The sequence below is a fragment of the Arachis stenosperma genome, chromosome 8 (genome assembly GCF_014773155.1).
Source record: "Arachis stenosperma cultivar V10309 chromosome 8, arast.V10309.gnm1.PFL2, whole genome shotgun sequence".
NCBI classification, from domain to species: domain Eukaryota; kingdom Viridiplantae; phylum Streptophyta; class Magnoliopsida; order Fabales; family Fabaceae; genus Arachis; species Arachis stenosperma.
In genome coordinates this window covers 48,399,810-48,417,022 of record NC_080384.1, presented here as the reverse complement: position 1 = coordinate 48,417,022, position 17,213 = coordinate 48,399,810, and the positions used below count along the sequence as shown (strand labels likewise).

The window sequence follows — 17,213 nt, the reverse complement described above, 5'->3', positions numbered from 1 at the left end:
ATCCAAAGGGAAGCATCCGGCGATGGAGGAACCTGTTCCTGAGCCACAACAACCCAGGGCAAGGTCAGTTCCTGTGCGTTCACAGAGAGGTAACACTCGAGTCCCTCTCAAAAATGTTAAAGAACCAGAAATTGGACCATTTGATCACAAAGCCCATTTTATGACCGCTCATTCAAACTATAATCCCTATAGATTCAAATCTGCCATGAATAATGATTTTTATGAGGGAGTCATCCAGTATCGTACCCTATGCTCTTTATTTCTCGCTGATCTGCCATCTTTGAAAAGAAAAGGTTTTTCTTTTGTTGACAACTTAATTTTTCTGGACTGGAATCACCTTTTTGACTTCAAAAAACCTGTTTATCCATTGTTGGTCAAAGAATTTTATGCAAACATGACTTATCATGAAGGCACCGCTCATTCGTATGTCAAAGGCCGAGATATCATTTTAAACAATGAGACCATCAGTGAAGCTTTGAAGTATACTGATGTTGGGCCTTGTGCTTACACGTCAGTTAAGTGGGATGAAGGAGTTGGTGTTTCTTACAATGATGCCCTGGCTAGCATTTGTGAACATGTTTCCTTAATAGATGGCATTACACCCACACACAAAGTCCTAGGATATGAACGTGCTCAGTTGCACCGAATGGTCAACCACATTATACTTCCTCAAAGTGGTTCATATCAAAGGGTTTCATACACTGACACTCTTGTTTTATATGCCATTCTCACCAAAACTGAAATTTCATTTGCATATTTGATGGTTAGATACATGTTTGACTCTGTTATAAGTGAAAAGGACAAAGCTCTTCCTTATGGCATGTTTCTAACTTGTATTTTTGAGTATTTTGGTGTTGACTTGACCAATGAGAAATATGAAAATAGACATTCATATCTAAAGGGAGGTGGTTCAGTGAAACAGAACAAAGAACCCACTAGATCTAAAAGAGTTGTCCTAGATGATGAAGATGATGATTTTGTCCCTGAGGATTCTCCTGCTCCTTCCACTGAGGGAACATCCATCTCCACTGGAAAGAAATCGGCTCTGCTAAATGTGGTTAAGGATGTTGCTCAAGAGTTTGTCTCCCAATCAAATCACTTTATTGCCATGAGCAAGGAGCAAAGGAAACTAGCTAGCAAGCATGAGAACTTTCTGAAGAAATCGAGGGATAGGGTGGCTGTGCTCATGACCTTCATTGATAACCTTCAAAATGATGAAGACATTGCCACCGATGGTGAAGAGGAAGCTGCTTCGGAGGGGGATGGTTCTGATGCCTAAGATTTGTCTCATGAAAACTGCTGCTGCTGCTCTCTTTTTGTCTCATGATTTCTGTTTCCTTCGTTACTTTTGCACTGTTTCATTTTGGATGACTGTAATAACTTTTTACTATGCTGCACTTTTGATAGTTTATTTAGTGCTTTGTTATGTGCTCTAACTCTTTTCTGCAGGGTACAAGACTTTCTTTTTGTTGGTCTTTTTATCATCCGCCCTTGATGACAAAAGGGGGAGTAATAGGAGCAATAGCAATAGTTGATATGCCATTCTGACTAAAGTTGCATTTGATTATTTTTTGTGAACTTTGTTTGATTTTGTGAACTGTTGTGAATGAGGTTGGAAACTTGCTTTAACTCTGACCCTGATGTATTAAAACTTTTTTGGCCATTTAAACTGTCACTATTTGCTATACTTTTGGTTGGTACATAGCATCTGTTTAGTTCCATAGAAGCATATGTAAACAGGAAAGAAGAGAAAAGCATAAATCCAGGGGGAGCAACATAAAAGCAAATGACAAAAATCAAAGAGAGTTTCTAAACCTTATTCAAACTCATCTCTTTTGCTTATTGCTTAGATCATGTTTGTCATCAAGGGGGAGATTGTTGAGTTAAGAAATTAACTAAATTAATTAGTGATGACAAACATTATTTTTGGCAAAATAAATAATTAGAGTTGTTAAATTAATAAGTATACATTGCTAATTATTTATGTTATGTTGCAGGCCATAATTCAATTTTGGCAGCCCAAGTTGAATGAATAACAAAACAAAGCTAATGGGCTGAATGGAAAGTGTGAATAAAGACAAGCCCAAGTCATTCATATCAAACAAAGAAGCATAGCAAGGCACCACGGGCCAAAAAGAGAAGAACCCGATCCAAGCTTGAAATTGTTTTCAATTTCCCACCATCTTGCTCCAACCAAAGCAACGTTCCTCTCCTCTCTAATCAAGTCACATCAAGACTTCAGTAAAGTAAGAAAGAGAAAGAGAAGAAAAGCTTCCTCCATAAGCCAGTAACCAAAGAAGCAAGAAAGAGAAAATCTAAGCTTGAAGCACAGAAGCTAAAGCAGAAAATCTAATACAAATCAAGCTTAAGAAAGGTAATCCATCTCATCTTGCATGCATCAGATCTTCATCCTTTCTTCCCTACTCTCTGTTCTATCTGAAAATGGCATTCAAAGAAAAAGTTGATCTCTGTTCTTCACTGCTACAAATCCACGGTCACAAGAGATTCTTGGGGACCAAGTTGCATCTCTATGGTTCAGATTTGGTTGACCATTGGAAAACAATTTTGGTTACTCCTTCATGGCTTTCGGTCAAGTTGGAAAAGTCAGAAGGAAAGGTTCTACTTTGATGATTGAGAAGAAAAAGTGAGCTTGTGGGTTGGTGAAGCTCAAGGCTCAAGATGTTGACCTTGGAGGAAGAACCAAGGAACATGCAAGGAGATAAAAAGAAGCTTGTTGTTCATTCTGAAGTAAGGAGAGATAACCAGTGAACTTGAGGTGTTTGTTCTGAGAGAGCTCGTTGAAGAAGTTCAACTAACTGGACAGTGTAACCTATTCAAAGGTGCATTCCGCCAGTATGAAGAACTAAATCAGAGGCTTGCTAATCTGGTTTTTCGCATAGCACAGAGGCTGTTGATGAAGTCAATCTCCTTCATATTTTTCTGATTGTGATGTACTTTTCTAAGCTTATCTTTCTGTAATTTCTTGAGAGAAAAGGTATTGTGAGAAAGCTTGAGAAAAAGCCTAGAGTTATTTTCTGATTTCTTTAGGTTGATTAAGTGTCTTGTATCTTGTACCTGTTGGTATCCTATTCTTAGTTGGGATAGCACTAAGAGTGAATAGTTGAGTGTTAGCATAGCCAATGTCAAGTTAGGTTAGAACTTGAGTGTGAAATTGGTGTATGTAATACTGTTAACTATAGTGAAATTCTTCCATAGTTGTGGAGGAGACTGGATGTAGGTTGCATGGCACAAAGCAACCGAACCAGGATATATGCTGGTGTTAGCTTTTACTTCTCTGTGATGTTCTATTTTCTGATATTCATGAGACAAATATAAATTGTCTCATAAATTTCCGCTGCTGAGTTCAAACAGAATCAGATTTATAACTTTGATTAAAAGGGGTAAAAACAGCAACTGAAAAGGAAGGCATAGATTCAACCCCCCTTCTCTAAGCCTACCACAACCTTCAATTATTATTGTTATACATATTTAATTTGTAAAAATATAAATTAACAGGCACGTTAAGATTTATTAATGCATTAGCACGTAAAGAGTGTCACACTTATTGAATTCTAAAACCTAAATCTTAAGTCTTAAAATTTAAATTTTAAATTTTAGCTATTAATATAAAATTAAACTTTGTTTAATTGGCAAATAATGCAACATTCCTTATTAGTAAGGAGGATAGGTTATTTATAATTATTAATTTGATGATTTTTTTGGTTTAGTTATTCTATCGATTCTTATAGTTTTATCGAATTTTTAATTAGGTTCTTATACTTTTTTTTGTCAATTAGAAGTTTCTATATTATATAAAATTTTGTAACTAGATATCTACCGTGACAAAAAAGTTAAAATTAACGAAATATTCTATTAAATTATACAGAATATTCAGTCAAGTGTTAAGTATATTCATTATGTTTAATAGAATATTCTATTAATTCCAACGTTTTTGTCCTGGTAAAAATTTAATTACAAAATCTAATATGGTATATAGATTTAATAAAAAAAATATAAGAATTTAATGAAAAATTAAGTGAAACTATAATAATTCACCGAGTAATTAAAACTTTTTTTAATGTTATAAGAACACTTTTATTTTAATATATTGAACATATAAAAAGTTTTCAAAAATTTCTATTATTATCTTTTTGACAAATAACTTTTAAACATTTTTTAACTAAATCCATTTATTAATTAATAATTTTTGGATTTAATTATTAATTATATTGTGTGTTAATATTTCACCAGATATTCCACCTTCAAAATCATCCAACCGATTTTCAAATAGAGTCTTGGAAATTTGTTTACAATTTATTTACTTTTTATTCGCGTTGGTTAAGCCACGCACAATGTAGACACTAACTAACGTAACTAACTAACCACACAACGCCATGCATGCAGTTCTCATTTTGTCCTAAACAAGCCACGGCGCGTGGTTCAATCGCACAAATACGGAAAATAAAGCGGAATAAAAAGAAAAAATGAGAAGGCGTGGAAAGAAGGTATTTGCAAGATTGTGTGGTGGTACCCGTGTTGGTGACGACGACGAGGACGAAGAAGACACCTTTCCTGAGAGCCAAAGGAGGGATCACATTGCGGAGTTTGATTACGAAGGAAGCCAATACAGCCTCGCCGGTCTTCCGCTTCCCTCGCTCGGCTCCACTTCCCACAGACTCAAGCTCCGTCCTTACATTGTTTCTCCCTTCAACCACCATTACAGGTACGTACATATACACGCGCGTGCGCACGTACGCACACACGCATATTATATAGATGGATAGATAGAGGAACATATTTTGTGTTGTTTCGTTAGATCTGAAGAAGTGTTTCAGACTCAAGATATATATATACAGGGCAAGTGTGAGGTTGAGACTGTTAACATTGTGTTATATATGGTTAAGCTTAAGCATAACTTAGGTTAAATTCTTGTTAGATTTAGTTTAATTTAATTAATTAATCAATTAAGTGGCATATTGCGTTAGGTGTTATTAGTATTGGATAGTTCAATTCCCATTGGATAGCTCCCATCAGCGGATAAGAGTTCTTCAGCATAATTAATGAACTAAGCTTTCCCTTAATTTATTATGTCATTAATACTTTTGTTCTATTAATTCTAAATACAAAAAAATTGTATTTAGATATGATTCTGTTAAATGGAGGAAGTAATATTAGTTAAGTTGCTTGATTATGCTGTCTTCTTTCATGTGCGTACCACATGTTTGATGCTTGGTAACTGATATGTTGCAGACTTTGGCAGACATTTCTGGTGTTCTTGGTGTTCTACAATGCATGGGTTTGTCCATTTGAATTTGCATTCCTTAACCAAAAAATGGTCGCAATCTTCATAGCTGACAATGTTGTCAATGGATTCTTTGCTGTTGACATTGTTCTCACCTTCTTTGTTGCATACCTAGACAAGACTACCTATTTGCTAGTTGATGATAAAAGCCTAATTGCTTTGAGATATGCCAAATCATGGTTGGCTTTAGATGTCATCTCCACTATCCCCTCTGAAGTTGCTCATAGGTTTTTGCCCGATGCCCTGAAAAAATATGCTTACTTCAACATGCTTCGCCTTTGGCGTCTTCGCCGAGTCAGTGCCTTGTTTGCAAGGTAACGTAGAACAATTATTACACTCGATGTTTCATATGTCCTGCAATTGCATTTTGTGTGGCAGTTAGATTAAAAGCCAAGGTAGTTATCAAGTTGTTTTCTCAGTAACTAAGGAATTCACAATCAAGAATTGGTTAAAAAATTTGTTTACCTACACACCCTTATTGAATAATTATGTTATAGAAAGCTTCATTGTTTATTATGCTTAATATTGTTTGGAGGAGAAAAGATGTGAGTATGACTTATATATTGAATAAAGAAAACTTCTTTAGGTTTAGGGTGACAAACATTGTGAACTGGAGGAGGGGTAATTCTTTTTGCCAATTAAAGGCATCAAATTAAACTGATAGCACATTTTTACCTTTGATCTTGTAAAGAACTGATTAGGCCATATCCTCCCATTTTACCTTCTTTGTGTTAGATTAGAGAAGGACAGGCATTATAATTACTTCTGGGTTCGCTGCTCAAAACTGATCTGTGTAAGTGTTTGCTTTTACCATTTTATAAAGCAACTTGAGTCTCATATTGGACTTATTATTGTTGGTGCCTTGGAATTTGTAGGTTACATTATTCGCAGCTCATTTTGCTGCTTGCATTTTCCATTTTATCACTCTGAATCGTGAAACCGGACAAACATGGCTTTCGCTTCTTCCGGAAGTCGATGATCATAGTGTCACATCTCTCTATATAGCATCAATTTACTGGTCCATAGCAACTCTTACAACGGTTGGTTATGGAGATCTACATCCTACGAACACAAGGGAGACTCTTTTTGATACTTTCTATATGCTCTTCAATCTTGGGCTAACTGCATATCTCATAGGTAACATGACAAATTTGGTCGTTCATGGGACAAGCAGAACTAGGAAATATGTAAGTATATTCTGCCTTGACCCTTTACTTGTTGAGCCGCACATAAATCTTTATATTTTCAAAGACTTATATGGCTTCTTTTAGTAAGTGGTTCAAGATATCAAATTGGACAAATTTTGTCTTAGGAGACATTTTCCTAATTTTCTATTTGTATCCGTCATCATGTCCTGAATCGTGTACCTATTTCTTGAAGTTATTTTGATTCTAGATCATTATCTTCCTAAGAGGTTCATTGCTAATTTGATTGTACTTCTGATGTTTGGTTTTTTTGGCTACATGTTGTGCATATCAGAGAGACACAATTCAAGCTGTGACAAGTTTTGCCAAACGGAATAAATTGCCTGTTCTCATGCAAGAACAGATGATTGCACATTTGCATATGAAGTACAGAACTGATATAGAAGGGCTGCAGCAGCAAGAGATTATCGAATTACTCCCGAAAGCTATTCGTTCTAGCATCTCTCATTACCTATTCTATGAAATTTTGGAGGATATCTATTTGTTTAATGGGGTGTCACATGATCTGCTTTTTCAACTGGTAATATTTTCTCTCTGGTCTACTTCATTACCACGGTGTTTAAGACTAAACATTGGGAAACTATTTCAGACACCAAACTGAGAATCATATATTGTGTTTTGGTTATATCACTCATTTCTGGTCTAATCTGCTTATCGCATGAGTTTATGATTTGCAAAAAGTAAAAAAAAAAAAGGCGAAAAGAAAATTTTGTCTATACATGTATATCGGCTCCTTGTTAGTCATTGTTAATTGGATGATGATGAACATATTCCCAGTGCATACCTTGAACTCTCTCAATTTTGTAGGTCTCAGAGATGAAGCCCGAGTATTTTCCTCCAAAGGAAGATGTGATTTTGCAGAATGAAGCACCAACAGACTTCTATGTATTGGTCACTGGTGCTGTGGTAAGTCACTAACCCCCTCAATTTTCCCCTAAGTCCATTTATGCTTTGATTGGTGTGTAATGTATCATTTGTATGTTGTTTGATTTCCAGTTTCTAAGAGGTGTATGGACCAAGGATTTATATAACTAATCTTGTTGATTTTTTTTTATTTATTGTTTCCTGAGGTCATTCGGCCTGAATGAATTTGCTTCAGCATGTGAAGCAATTTCCATTACAACTAAGCCTTGCCCATTAAATGGAGTCAAATATGGGCATGGGCTTACCCAAATTCAAATTTTATTTTGCGATCATAGAGTGCATCACTGCATCAGTAACAGTCCACCGTATTTGGAAATAGAACCAGTTGTGTCAACATTATATGCTATTTCAACAAACCCATTGAATATTGTTACAAATGAAATTACATATATGTGAAGAATGTTATAAGAGATCTTTGTTTTATTAGCTAAATTTTCCTTTTCCTTTTTACTGCATGTGGAATTCTGTACTAACATACTGAACTTTCACTAGGAAGTTATTCTCAAAGGACAGAATAGAACTGAACAGGCAAGTTTATTTGTGATTAAGCATCATGAATCATCACCCACATTAGAGACAGCAGGAAAACATGTTTCTATCACTAAGAAGATGTGTGGTTTATAACTATAGGTAGTTGGTGAGATAAAGGCAGGAGAATTAGTTGGAGAAGTTGGAGTTTTATGTTACAGGCCCCAGATGTTTACAGTTCGGACCAAACGATTGTGCCAACTTCTGCGCTTGAGCCGGACTACATTTATAAATCTTGCTCACTCCAATGTTGGAGATGGGACAATTATGATGAACAATTTTCTCAAGGTACATGATTCTAAATTTTTTAAATGCCCTTTAGTTTCTTTCACATAAACATTTGCTCATCAACCTTCACATTTTTTATTGATTCTACTTTATCATACTCCACGATCGTTTCTTAGAATTTATTCAACTTTGTTGAACAACGAAATACAGACCATATATCAAAACTATTAAGCTACCATCCCATTTCACCCTACACAAACTTGCTTATTTCTACCCCTTAGAAATCAAAATTCAATGTTACAATATCAAAATAAAATTGTTCTAGGTTCGACATTGTGAACCAATGTCTTCTTTTTGCAGCATTTGCATGAATCCCAGGCACCAGGAATGGATATTATTTTCCGAGAGACAGAGGCCATGCTGGCACGTGGTAAATTGGATTTGCCTATCAGCACATGCTTTGCAGTAAACCGAAATGATGATATATTGTTGCAACGGCTGCTGAAGAAGGGTATGGATCCAAATGAAGGCGACCCAGATGGAAGGACACCGCTGGTTTGTAGTGTTTCTCCCCTTTTGAGTAAACACACCTTCACATACATGCATGCACAATTATACGTACATGTAAGAAAAGTAGAAAACACTAGAATCTTACAACTTTGCTTTCACATGTAACAGCATATTGCAGCTTCTAAAGGCAATGAGAAGTGTATATCTGTGCTTCTGGAATATGATGCTGATCCCAACATCAGAGGTACTCTTCAGTCCTGTCCTGTCTGAAACTGCAATTATTTATGAAACACAGAAACTTTCGGTACTACAAATGACTTAGTTGCGTTTGATAAGTGTCTTATAATAGAAATACAGAGACACAGGAACTGAGGAACAAAACCAAACAAGAAAAAGTTGTGTTTTGTCAGTGTTTATATATATGTATATTGAGACAAATACCAAACAATACTTAGTGCTACTTGCCAATACATTTCAAGAATGAAAAAAAAGTGCTAAACTAAGATCATATGGGAGACAATTGAATGCGATTTAGCAAATGACTCTTTTGGTACTTACATTGTTACTATACAGATAAGGAAGGAAATCTTCCACTGTTTGAAGCACTTATAAGTGGTAACGACTCCATTGTGAAACTCCTTCTGGAGCATGGTGCAGTGTTAGAACCTGCCGATGCAGGCCACCTGGCATGCATTGCTGTTGAGAAAAATAGCATGGAACTGCTCAATAGAATTTGTCAATATGGTTGGGATGTGACACAACCCACACACAATGGAACCACTGCTCTTCACACTGCAGTGTGTGAAGGAAACCTCCAAATGACAAAGTTCCTTGTCGAAAAAGGAGCCAACATTGATCTGCAAGACGCTACCGGCTGGACTCCAAGGACCTTGGCGGATCAACAAGACCATGATGAAATCAAAAGTATGTTTCAGAAGATTGGAGAGAGCACAGGTCCAATTCCTGCTGCTATTCCACCATCAAATCGCAAGCACTTGCCTAACCTTGGAAGGTACCAAAGTGAACCAACTATGCGTAGTATTCCCCAAACAAACATTGGACAGTTCCGCTCGCCACGCAATCCAGAAGATATGTTCTTTGACAATACTAAAAGAAGAAGAAACAACAATTTTAACAATTCCATTTTTGGGATGATGTCGGCAGCTAACCATAGTAAGTATATCAAATTAACCTTCAAACAACTTGCTGCTATAAACTTGTATGAATTCTCTAGTAGCCCTAAATTTAGAAAGCAAACAAACTGCAGCATGTTTAGACAAATGTTTACAAAGGAAAGTGCAAAATTTTTTGCATATAGTTTTCAAGATGGTTTTAGATAAATGCAAGAACAGAAAGACCACAAATGAAGATTTTTCTTTGGTTTTTTGGCTATCAGAGTATGAATTTTGTTTCCATTATGACTATGCAGATCAAAGAGAGCGTGAGGCATCCAAAAAATTTAACAATAATAGGTGGAACAAGGATGACTTTGTTGGCAGAGTGACAATAAGTTGTCCTGAAAAGGGTGAACATGCTGGAAAGCTTGTTATGCTGCCAAATACCATTCAGGAACTGCTAGATATTGGAGCTAAAACGTTTGACTTTACTGCTGTCAAAATTTTGACCAAAGAAGGAGCTGAAGTGGATGATATAAATCTTATAAGAGATGGTGATCATCTTATTATTGCACATACATGAAGAGGGAAGCTAATTTTGCTAGCAAATCATTCTTTTTAGTAGGGATGCATTTGAAAATAAAAAATGCTATCTACACAATAAAAATTGGCCATCAAATTAGTTACTATGTATTTATATATAAATACATGTATTGTTTAATTTACTTTTAATGTATATTTTATATTTTAATATGTATTTTATACAGATAGCTTATTTGGTGACCAATTTTCTGTATACATATAGTAGGATTGTTTTAAAATAGCACTATATAGTATATACCATGTTCTTATTTCATCCTTATAAGAAAACATTTATTTGTGCAAACACAATAAAATTCAAGAGTAAGACTGACCAATTAACCTTTTCTCTAGCGACCCTTGGAAAATTGAGAGTTTAGTCATTAGAAAAAACATAAACTAGCGTTGTGTGTGTGTGTGTTTTTTTTTTTTTTTTTTTGGTCGGTAGCGTTGTGTGTGTTTGTATTTAGACAAGTACGTTTTTTAATGTGGGCTTTGGGAGAGAGACAAAACCGAAAAACTATATATATAGCTTGGATTAAAAATCTCTAAAACAAAAAATATTGACTTTTCCAGAGAAAAGAGAGAACATACAATAAATTGAATTCTAATTATCTTATTTCAAATTTAATGAATAATATTCAAAATGTTATTGAACAATCTATTAATTAAATAAACTATTAAACAATTTTGTATTAAAAATTAGATTGTTTCAAAAATACACTTCAAATATGATTGTGGATGATTTTAGTTTTATGAAATATCATCGAACATATTTTAAAAAAATCAAAATTTTTAAAATATATTTTAAAACCTTAACTTTTATATAATACGATAAAATATAACTAATGTCTTAACATATAATTTTATAGATGATATTTTGTTTTTGTTTGGCTCCTTCCTATGGAATTTCTAGTTTTGCGACTTAATAGAAATTAATTAAATCAAAATTAATAAGCACTAATTAAGTCACATGAACTAATTTTTAGATGTTATACTGACTACAATTAAAAAAGCATGTGTCAATCTGCTCATACAGTACTACACTAATGGGAGTCATGTTTTTTTTTTTTAAATAAAAAGCACAATTGATTATTTTAATAATAACTAGATTAACTTATCAATTAGATTTGAGAGATTAAAATAGGAATTACCTTATTCCAATAATAAAGAAGAGTGTGTTGTCCTGTGCTGGACAAAAAATAAGTTTTACAAATCTTATTATAACAATGACCCAAAGCAAAAAAATGACCATACACCATCACATACTTGCTAGTGAGAAATCTCACTATTGAATCTGATAATAAAATGATAATTTTTATGATGTCGAATAAACAACAAAAGAATGACTACTCATTAATAACAATAATAATAGCCTCTACATTTTTTTTCTATGTATTTTCTAATTTCTTTGTTCTTACCATCATTCATATTCATATCAGTCTTTTAATTTCCCTGTACCCCACATGACTCAGTTCTTTCTTTCCCATTTTCCTGTAATCCTTTCTTGTTCCACAGAGTATAATCTTCAACCTTAACCATCTACACATCAATCTTGAGCATTCCTGTCTTCAAAACACACTACAATAACATCAAAAACCCCATTCTGCATCTTAGAAAATGGTGAATGCAAAGATATTCAAACAGCATTTCCATTGAAGCTATGGAGGTATCTATCATTGAAACTGTGGCGGTATCTAGCATTGAAGCTGCGGCGATTTCTAACATTGAAGCTGCGATTTCTAACATTGAAACTGCGGTTTCCATCATTGTTGGAGTTCCCATCATTGAAGCTCACAGCTCTGAGTTTCAACTCTCCCCTACTGGTTGTCATCTCATCCAATGTCTCAGCATCACAATAATCTTCTACACTGTCATCGCTATCGCCCGGTTCCTTATCCTAAACAAAGAAAAACATTTCCATGTTCTTAATCGAAGGGCGAAACTATACGAGAACAACACATGGATTGTAGTCCAAGCAACATAGACAAAGAAAAACACATGGATTGTAGTCCAAGCAACATAGACAATGAATCTTACCTGCAGTGACATACTAAGGGAACCGCGTGGAGCACCAAGAATCTCCTCATATTCGGAAGCGTCTAGTTCTTGAAGATCTCGAGGTTTGAAGAGTCTTGGAAGCAGGTGCTCCCTTACAAGTATGAGAAGGAAGAATGGTAGTGGAAACAAAATTCCACCTATAGGTATCCATGTCATTCCATAACAGACTGCGAAATATGCTAACTGGAAGCCAGTAAAAGCGGCTATGGTCTTGAATGGTACTGTCTCCACAAATGAGGCATGAGAACCTTCCAAAATTCTGCTCATAAAAAATGATTACAAAATTAGCTTCTCAAGTATATGGAAATCTTAGGTGACTAACATTTTTCCCTTACATTTGCCTTGCATTTGAAACAACACCAGCCAACTTTTCATATTTTCTACTAAAAGTGTTGGATCTTTGGCATATTCTCCTTTTGACATAATTAAAAGGTTACTTTACCTAGAACGTCGTCTTGGAGCGATGAAGAGAAGCAATATCCTTTCCCAAAACTGATTCCCTGGTAGACTATCGATTGCCATGTAAGCGAAATATCCCCATAAAACCGAGGTAGGTATCCTTTTGATAATAGAGATGGCCAAAACTGAGAGGCCAATCAGAAGGGACTGCATTAAGTTGGTCATTCTTTGCTCATTAACCCGGACCGGTAGATAGTCATCTATGTGTTCCTCAAGATCAAAATTTTTCTTTGTACCATCCTTGGCATCAGGGTTCATTACAGCTTCCTTCAAATTCTCCAACTCTTTGGCCTACACAAAAACCAAAAAATACCATTGAATTACTCTTGAATATACCTGCAACAATGATTGCAGATGCAAAGATATCAAACGACAAAACTGACAGTAGGATCTGTATCCATCTCTTCAAAGACAGCCTGCATCTTGCCATATATTTCAGACTTTGTCTTTTTCAGCTTAATGCATTCCTTGGCACTTTTTACCACTTCCTTTCGGATCAACTGAAAATTGACAATGTAGTACACAAATCTAAGTTGAGTTGATATCCATAGAACAAGGACAAAGTGACTTGATGCAAAAAGTGAACGCGGCGGGGTTTTTGTTAGGGGGGATGATGCCTACCTGCTTTCTAAGAACTGCCAAACTCTTTGTATGCATGGGGGATTGCGGAATGACTCCATTTGATGGAGGAAGGCCGAGGAGACCACAAATCAAAGTCTACAGACAATAAGTTTAGTTCATATACTTTTATCGGCATAGAAATAACATGAAGCCAAGCTATTATAACTTATAAGAAGCAGGATTTGGGATAAAACAGAACAACATACCATTATTCCAAGCAGAAACATATCATAGTGGTAGGCAGATGGCTTTTGAAGATTGAATTCCTCCTGTTGAGCCATCTGGGAAGATACACTATGATCGAAAAAGTATAGTCCTGCTATCATGAAAGCCGGAATAATTGCCGCAACTATGTAAAGAAAGGGAACCTGCCCCATATCCTGCAGGTTTTACAGTAACTATTAGATGGAAACAAGGATTTGCCACAATGAAAATAATCAGCACATGAAGTTTACAATGTTGAACACCAACATCTAGTTTTAAAGTAGTGTGTGCACATGGCACTGGATACTAATAGTTTAGCAATACCTTCACTACTGTCCAGTGATACAGAGATGCAGATTCCCAAGGAAGCGGAGAAACCAACCTTCGAGGAACACCTTCGGGAACTTTGCCTGGCACAACATAAGACAGTGCAGTCCATAACACTACCATCAATGGAACCCCATAATCTGCAATAAAACTTCGTAGCCACCCTGCATCGAGTTGAATGCCACAATTAAGTGTATTTTAAGGGGGAAAAACCAGATAAACAAATACATGATTAGAACATTTTGTGTAAGGTCTAAAGTGGTAAATATGTAGAAATTTACCTGTTCCATATAGCCATGTTCTTGCTTTTCTGGTTTTAAGGGAAGTGACAAGTACTCCAAAAGAGAAAATGATTCCAAGCAATCCATTAATGTACCTCCATTGGAATTGAAACTCTTCTGCCAACTGGTTTTCATTCTTCGGCGTGCCGAACTCCTCAACCAATCCCTGTGGTTCATTCAAATCAAACAATTGTAAGATCTATCTATCAAGTGCCAAGTTCACAAATGTATTATCATGCAAGGAAGCAAGGAAACAATACCTTAATAGCCTGTTGAAAGAAAAGAACAGTAATTAGCATGCCGAACAACTCCCCCGCAACCCTAGTAAACCTCGTGATCACAGTGCAAGCATTAAAAATCCCAAGCACAATCAAGAAGAGTGCACTCCATACATTAACCCTGTCAACACATATGCAATAGAATTACATATATGATACTTACATGAGAAAATAAAGTTATTTGAAAGCCCTAAAAGTAAGGATAGTAGAGTTAATTATCATATCATACCATCCAGCCCAAGGCAGAAAGAGTTTTGCACCAAGTTCAGGTGTTTTCTTGCTGAAATTGTAGAGATAACTGTACATTATAACAGTTGGTTCAGCAACTCCTACAATCAACAAAGGCTGGCCACCAATTATAGAGTGAATAATTCCACAAATTGCAGTAGATGCCAATGCTTCTACAGTGCTCAAGCTTCCATCTGATTAAGAAAAAACCCAAAAAAAAAAAGAAAAAAAGTTGTAAGCACTATAATTGTCTCAGTAGTGTTAAAAAGAAAGAGTCTTGTGTCTCTATCTCAATTGTTCCAAACACAACCTTAAAATTACTATAATATTTTACCTGTATCTCTACTTAGTTGTTCTCCAAAAGCAATGACAGGGAGAGCAGAAGCAAAGAATATGTAGAATGTTGGAGCCAATAATCTAATTCGCAAACCATAGAAGTTGCTGATTAATTGAAGGGGACAAAAAAACCAAAAACGAAAAAGAAAAAAGAAAACGGTACCTTAGACCAGAGCAGAATGACAAAACCCAATCTTGCTTGTAGCATTCAGCTCTTCCTTTTACATCTTGAATTATTCCCTTAAATGGGGTTCCCAACTTCCCCATTTCTGACGAATAATGCTAGTAGTTGAAGTGAAGGTGAGTAGAGAAACAGAGAGAGCATGAAAAAATGATAAGCTAATCACTAATGAGGTTTTCATTATAAGAAGAGAAAAAGACATGACAAAGACAGAGGTATAAGGTGGGGTATGTCATGTGTGACAGAGAAAAAGAAAACGGTAATAGTCCAAAATGGACAATATTGAAACTTTAAAAAATGGGTGGATGCATGTGAATGTTGGAACGCATTCTCCAATTAATTCTTTTTATTCATACTCACTCTCATACCAATAATAGAGGCACCAAAAAAAAAAAGTAATAAGTTGCAAATATTTAGAGCTCATTTGGGTGCCACTAATTAGGGGGTCTTTGCAATGCCATTTGAATCCGTTTTGGAAAAACAAAAAAATCAACTTCATCTAAAGTATATAATTTATTGCTTTTATTTCTAAATCTAAATTATTGTGATTTAGATTGATTCAATTTATTTCATTTTTTAAAAATAAAATTTTAAGATTTTATTATTGAAAAATAAATTTAAATTAATCAAACAAATAAATAAATTTTATATTTACAAAATACTTTTTAAATAGTAATAATATATAACAAATTATTCATATTATATGTAAAATTTAAATTTAATAATAAATGAATAAGATAAAATAGCGTTTAGTATCCAATAAATATTTTTATCAATAAAAATTATATTAATAACACTTTTAAAATATTATATTTATATTTGTGCATACAATAACTTAATTCTTGTAATATAATATTTAAATATAAAAAAGTAATAAATAATAAATAAAATTAATTACTTTATAAACAAATATAAAAATAATTATATGAAATCAAATCAATAAATCTTAATTGAATATTTTCATTATTTGACTTATAATTTAATTTTTTGTAAATTTTTTAATTTCATAATATTAAATTTTAAATTAATTTATATATTCTATGAAAGTACATATATCTATCTCACTTTTGCTTAATGCACGGGTGTAGAATAGTAGATCTGGATGTGAATAATTTTTATGTGTAAACTAATTCTATATTATCATCTTATAGAAACTAATTTTTATGTCATTCTTTTCTAAAGTAGTTTAATATAAGGTTGATATGATACTTTCTTGTATTTTATTGTGTAACAAATGTCATTTTTTAATTTAAATGTTGAAGGGAGAATGGTGTAGAACGTAGATATAGAGTGTATAGGTACTTTATGTAACTGTGATGTCAGAACAAAAATTTAATCGTCTGATTTTTTAGTACACAAATTGGATTCTCCGATTTGTGTTTAAAAAAATTAAAAATATTTGGAGTACACATATTGGAGGACCTATTACTTTCACCAAAATTTAAATTTTCTCTTTCACACTAATCAGACTGTCCGATTAGTAAGCTTGGTCCAATTTCTTCATCCCTATTTTAGAAAAAAACAGTTTCCATATTCATGTCTAATACCTACATTTTTCACAATAATACACAATACACATATTTTTCATATCCCAAAAAAAATGTGCAACACACACACATAGAAATCTATTATCTAATATGAAGATTAAAATTCAAACCTAGACTACCTACGTTGACGTTGCAAAGTTAAATCCTATACAGTTGGATCTAATAGACTGGATTTGGTTACGAGAATTGGAGAAGATAAAATAATAAAAAAACGATACAAAAATAGAAAAATAAAAAATAATATTTTTATATTTTATTTATAATAAATTAAAATAAATTATAAAATTTTATTTTTTTCT

At 34.2% G+C, this 17,213-nt stretch overlaps 2 protein-coding genes across 2 annotated transcripts; one reads left to right on the top strand and one right to left on the bottom strand.

Annotated features, from left to right (window-relative positions):
• The first annotated feature begins 4,484 nt into the window (after positions 1-4,484).
• Positions 4,485-10,395, top strand: LOC130946101 (potassium channel AKT1-like). The gene is made up of 12 exons (XM_057874781.1): positions 4,485-4,723; positions 5,251-5,616; positions 6,038-6,095; positions 6,178-6,489; positions 6,782-7,027; positions 7,315-7,413; positions 7,924-7,959; positions 8,062-8,247; positions 8,548-8,742; positions 8,866-8,941; positions 9,271-9,870; positions 10,127-10,395. Exons 1-12 carry the CDS (start codon positions 4,485-4,487, stop codon positions 10,393-10,395), a joined length of 2,682 nt encoding a protein of 893 aa, XP_057730764.1.
• Positions 10,396-11,527: 1,132 nt separating this feature from the next.
• Positions 11,528-15,509, bottom strand: LOC130943583 (probable boron transporter 7). Its single transcript, XM_057871515.1, has 12 exons — positions 15,350-15,509; positions 15,185-15,267; positions 14,852-15,044; positions 14,605-14,743; positions 14,345-14,510; positions 14,061-14,227; positions 13,739-13,912; positions 13,533-13,628; positions 13,295-13,411; positions 12,895-13,202; positions 12,432-12,711; positions 11,528-12,291 (listed from the first exon to the last, which is right to left on the bottom strand). Exons 1-12 carry the CDS (start codon positions 15,451-15,453, stop codon positions 12,031-12,033), a joined length of 2,088 nt encoding a protein of 695 aa, XP_057727498.1. The 5' UTR covers positions 15,454-15,509; the 3' UTR covers positions 11,528-12,030.
• Between the last annotated feature and the right edge of the window lie 1,704 nt (positions 15,510-17,213).

Coding starts and splice junctions, on each gene's coding strand:
- LOC130946101 (XM_057874781.1), top strand. CDS start 4,485: ATGAGAAGGCGTGGAAAGAAGGTATTTGCAAGATTGTGTGGTGGTACC. Junction 6,490..6,781: donor CAAGCAGAACTAGGAAATAT/GTAAGTATATTC, acceptor TGTGCATATCAG/AGAGACACAATTCAAGCTGT. Junction 7,028..7,314: donor ATGATCTGCTTTTTCAACTG/GTAATATTTTCT, acceptor TCAATTTTGTAG/GTCTCAGAGATGAAGCCCGA.
- LOC130943583 (XM_057871515.1), bottom strand. CDS start 15,453: ATGGGGAAGTTGGGAACCCCATTTAAGGGAATAATTCAAGATGTAAAA. Junction 15,045..15,184: donor ACAACTAAGTAGAGATACAG/GTAAAATATTAT, acceptor TTTCTTAATCAG/ATGGAAGCTTGAGCACTGTA. Junction 12,292..12,431: donor CCCTTAGTATGTCACTGCAG/GTAAGATTCATT, acceptor TTCTTTGTTTAG/GATAAGGAACCGGGCGATAG.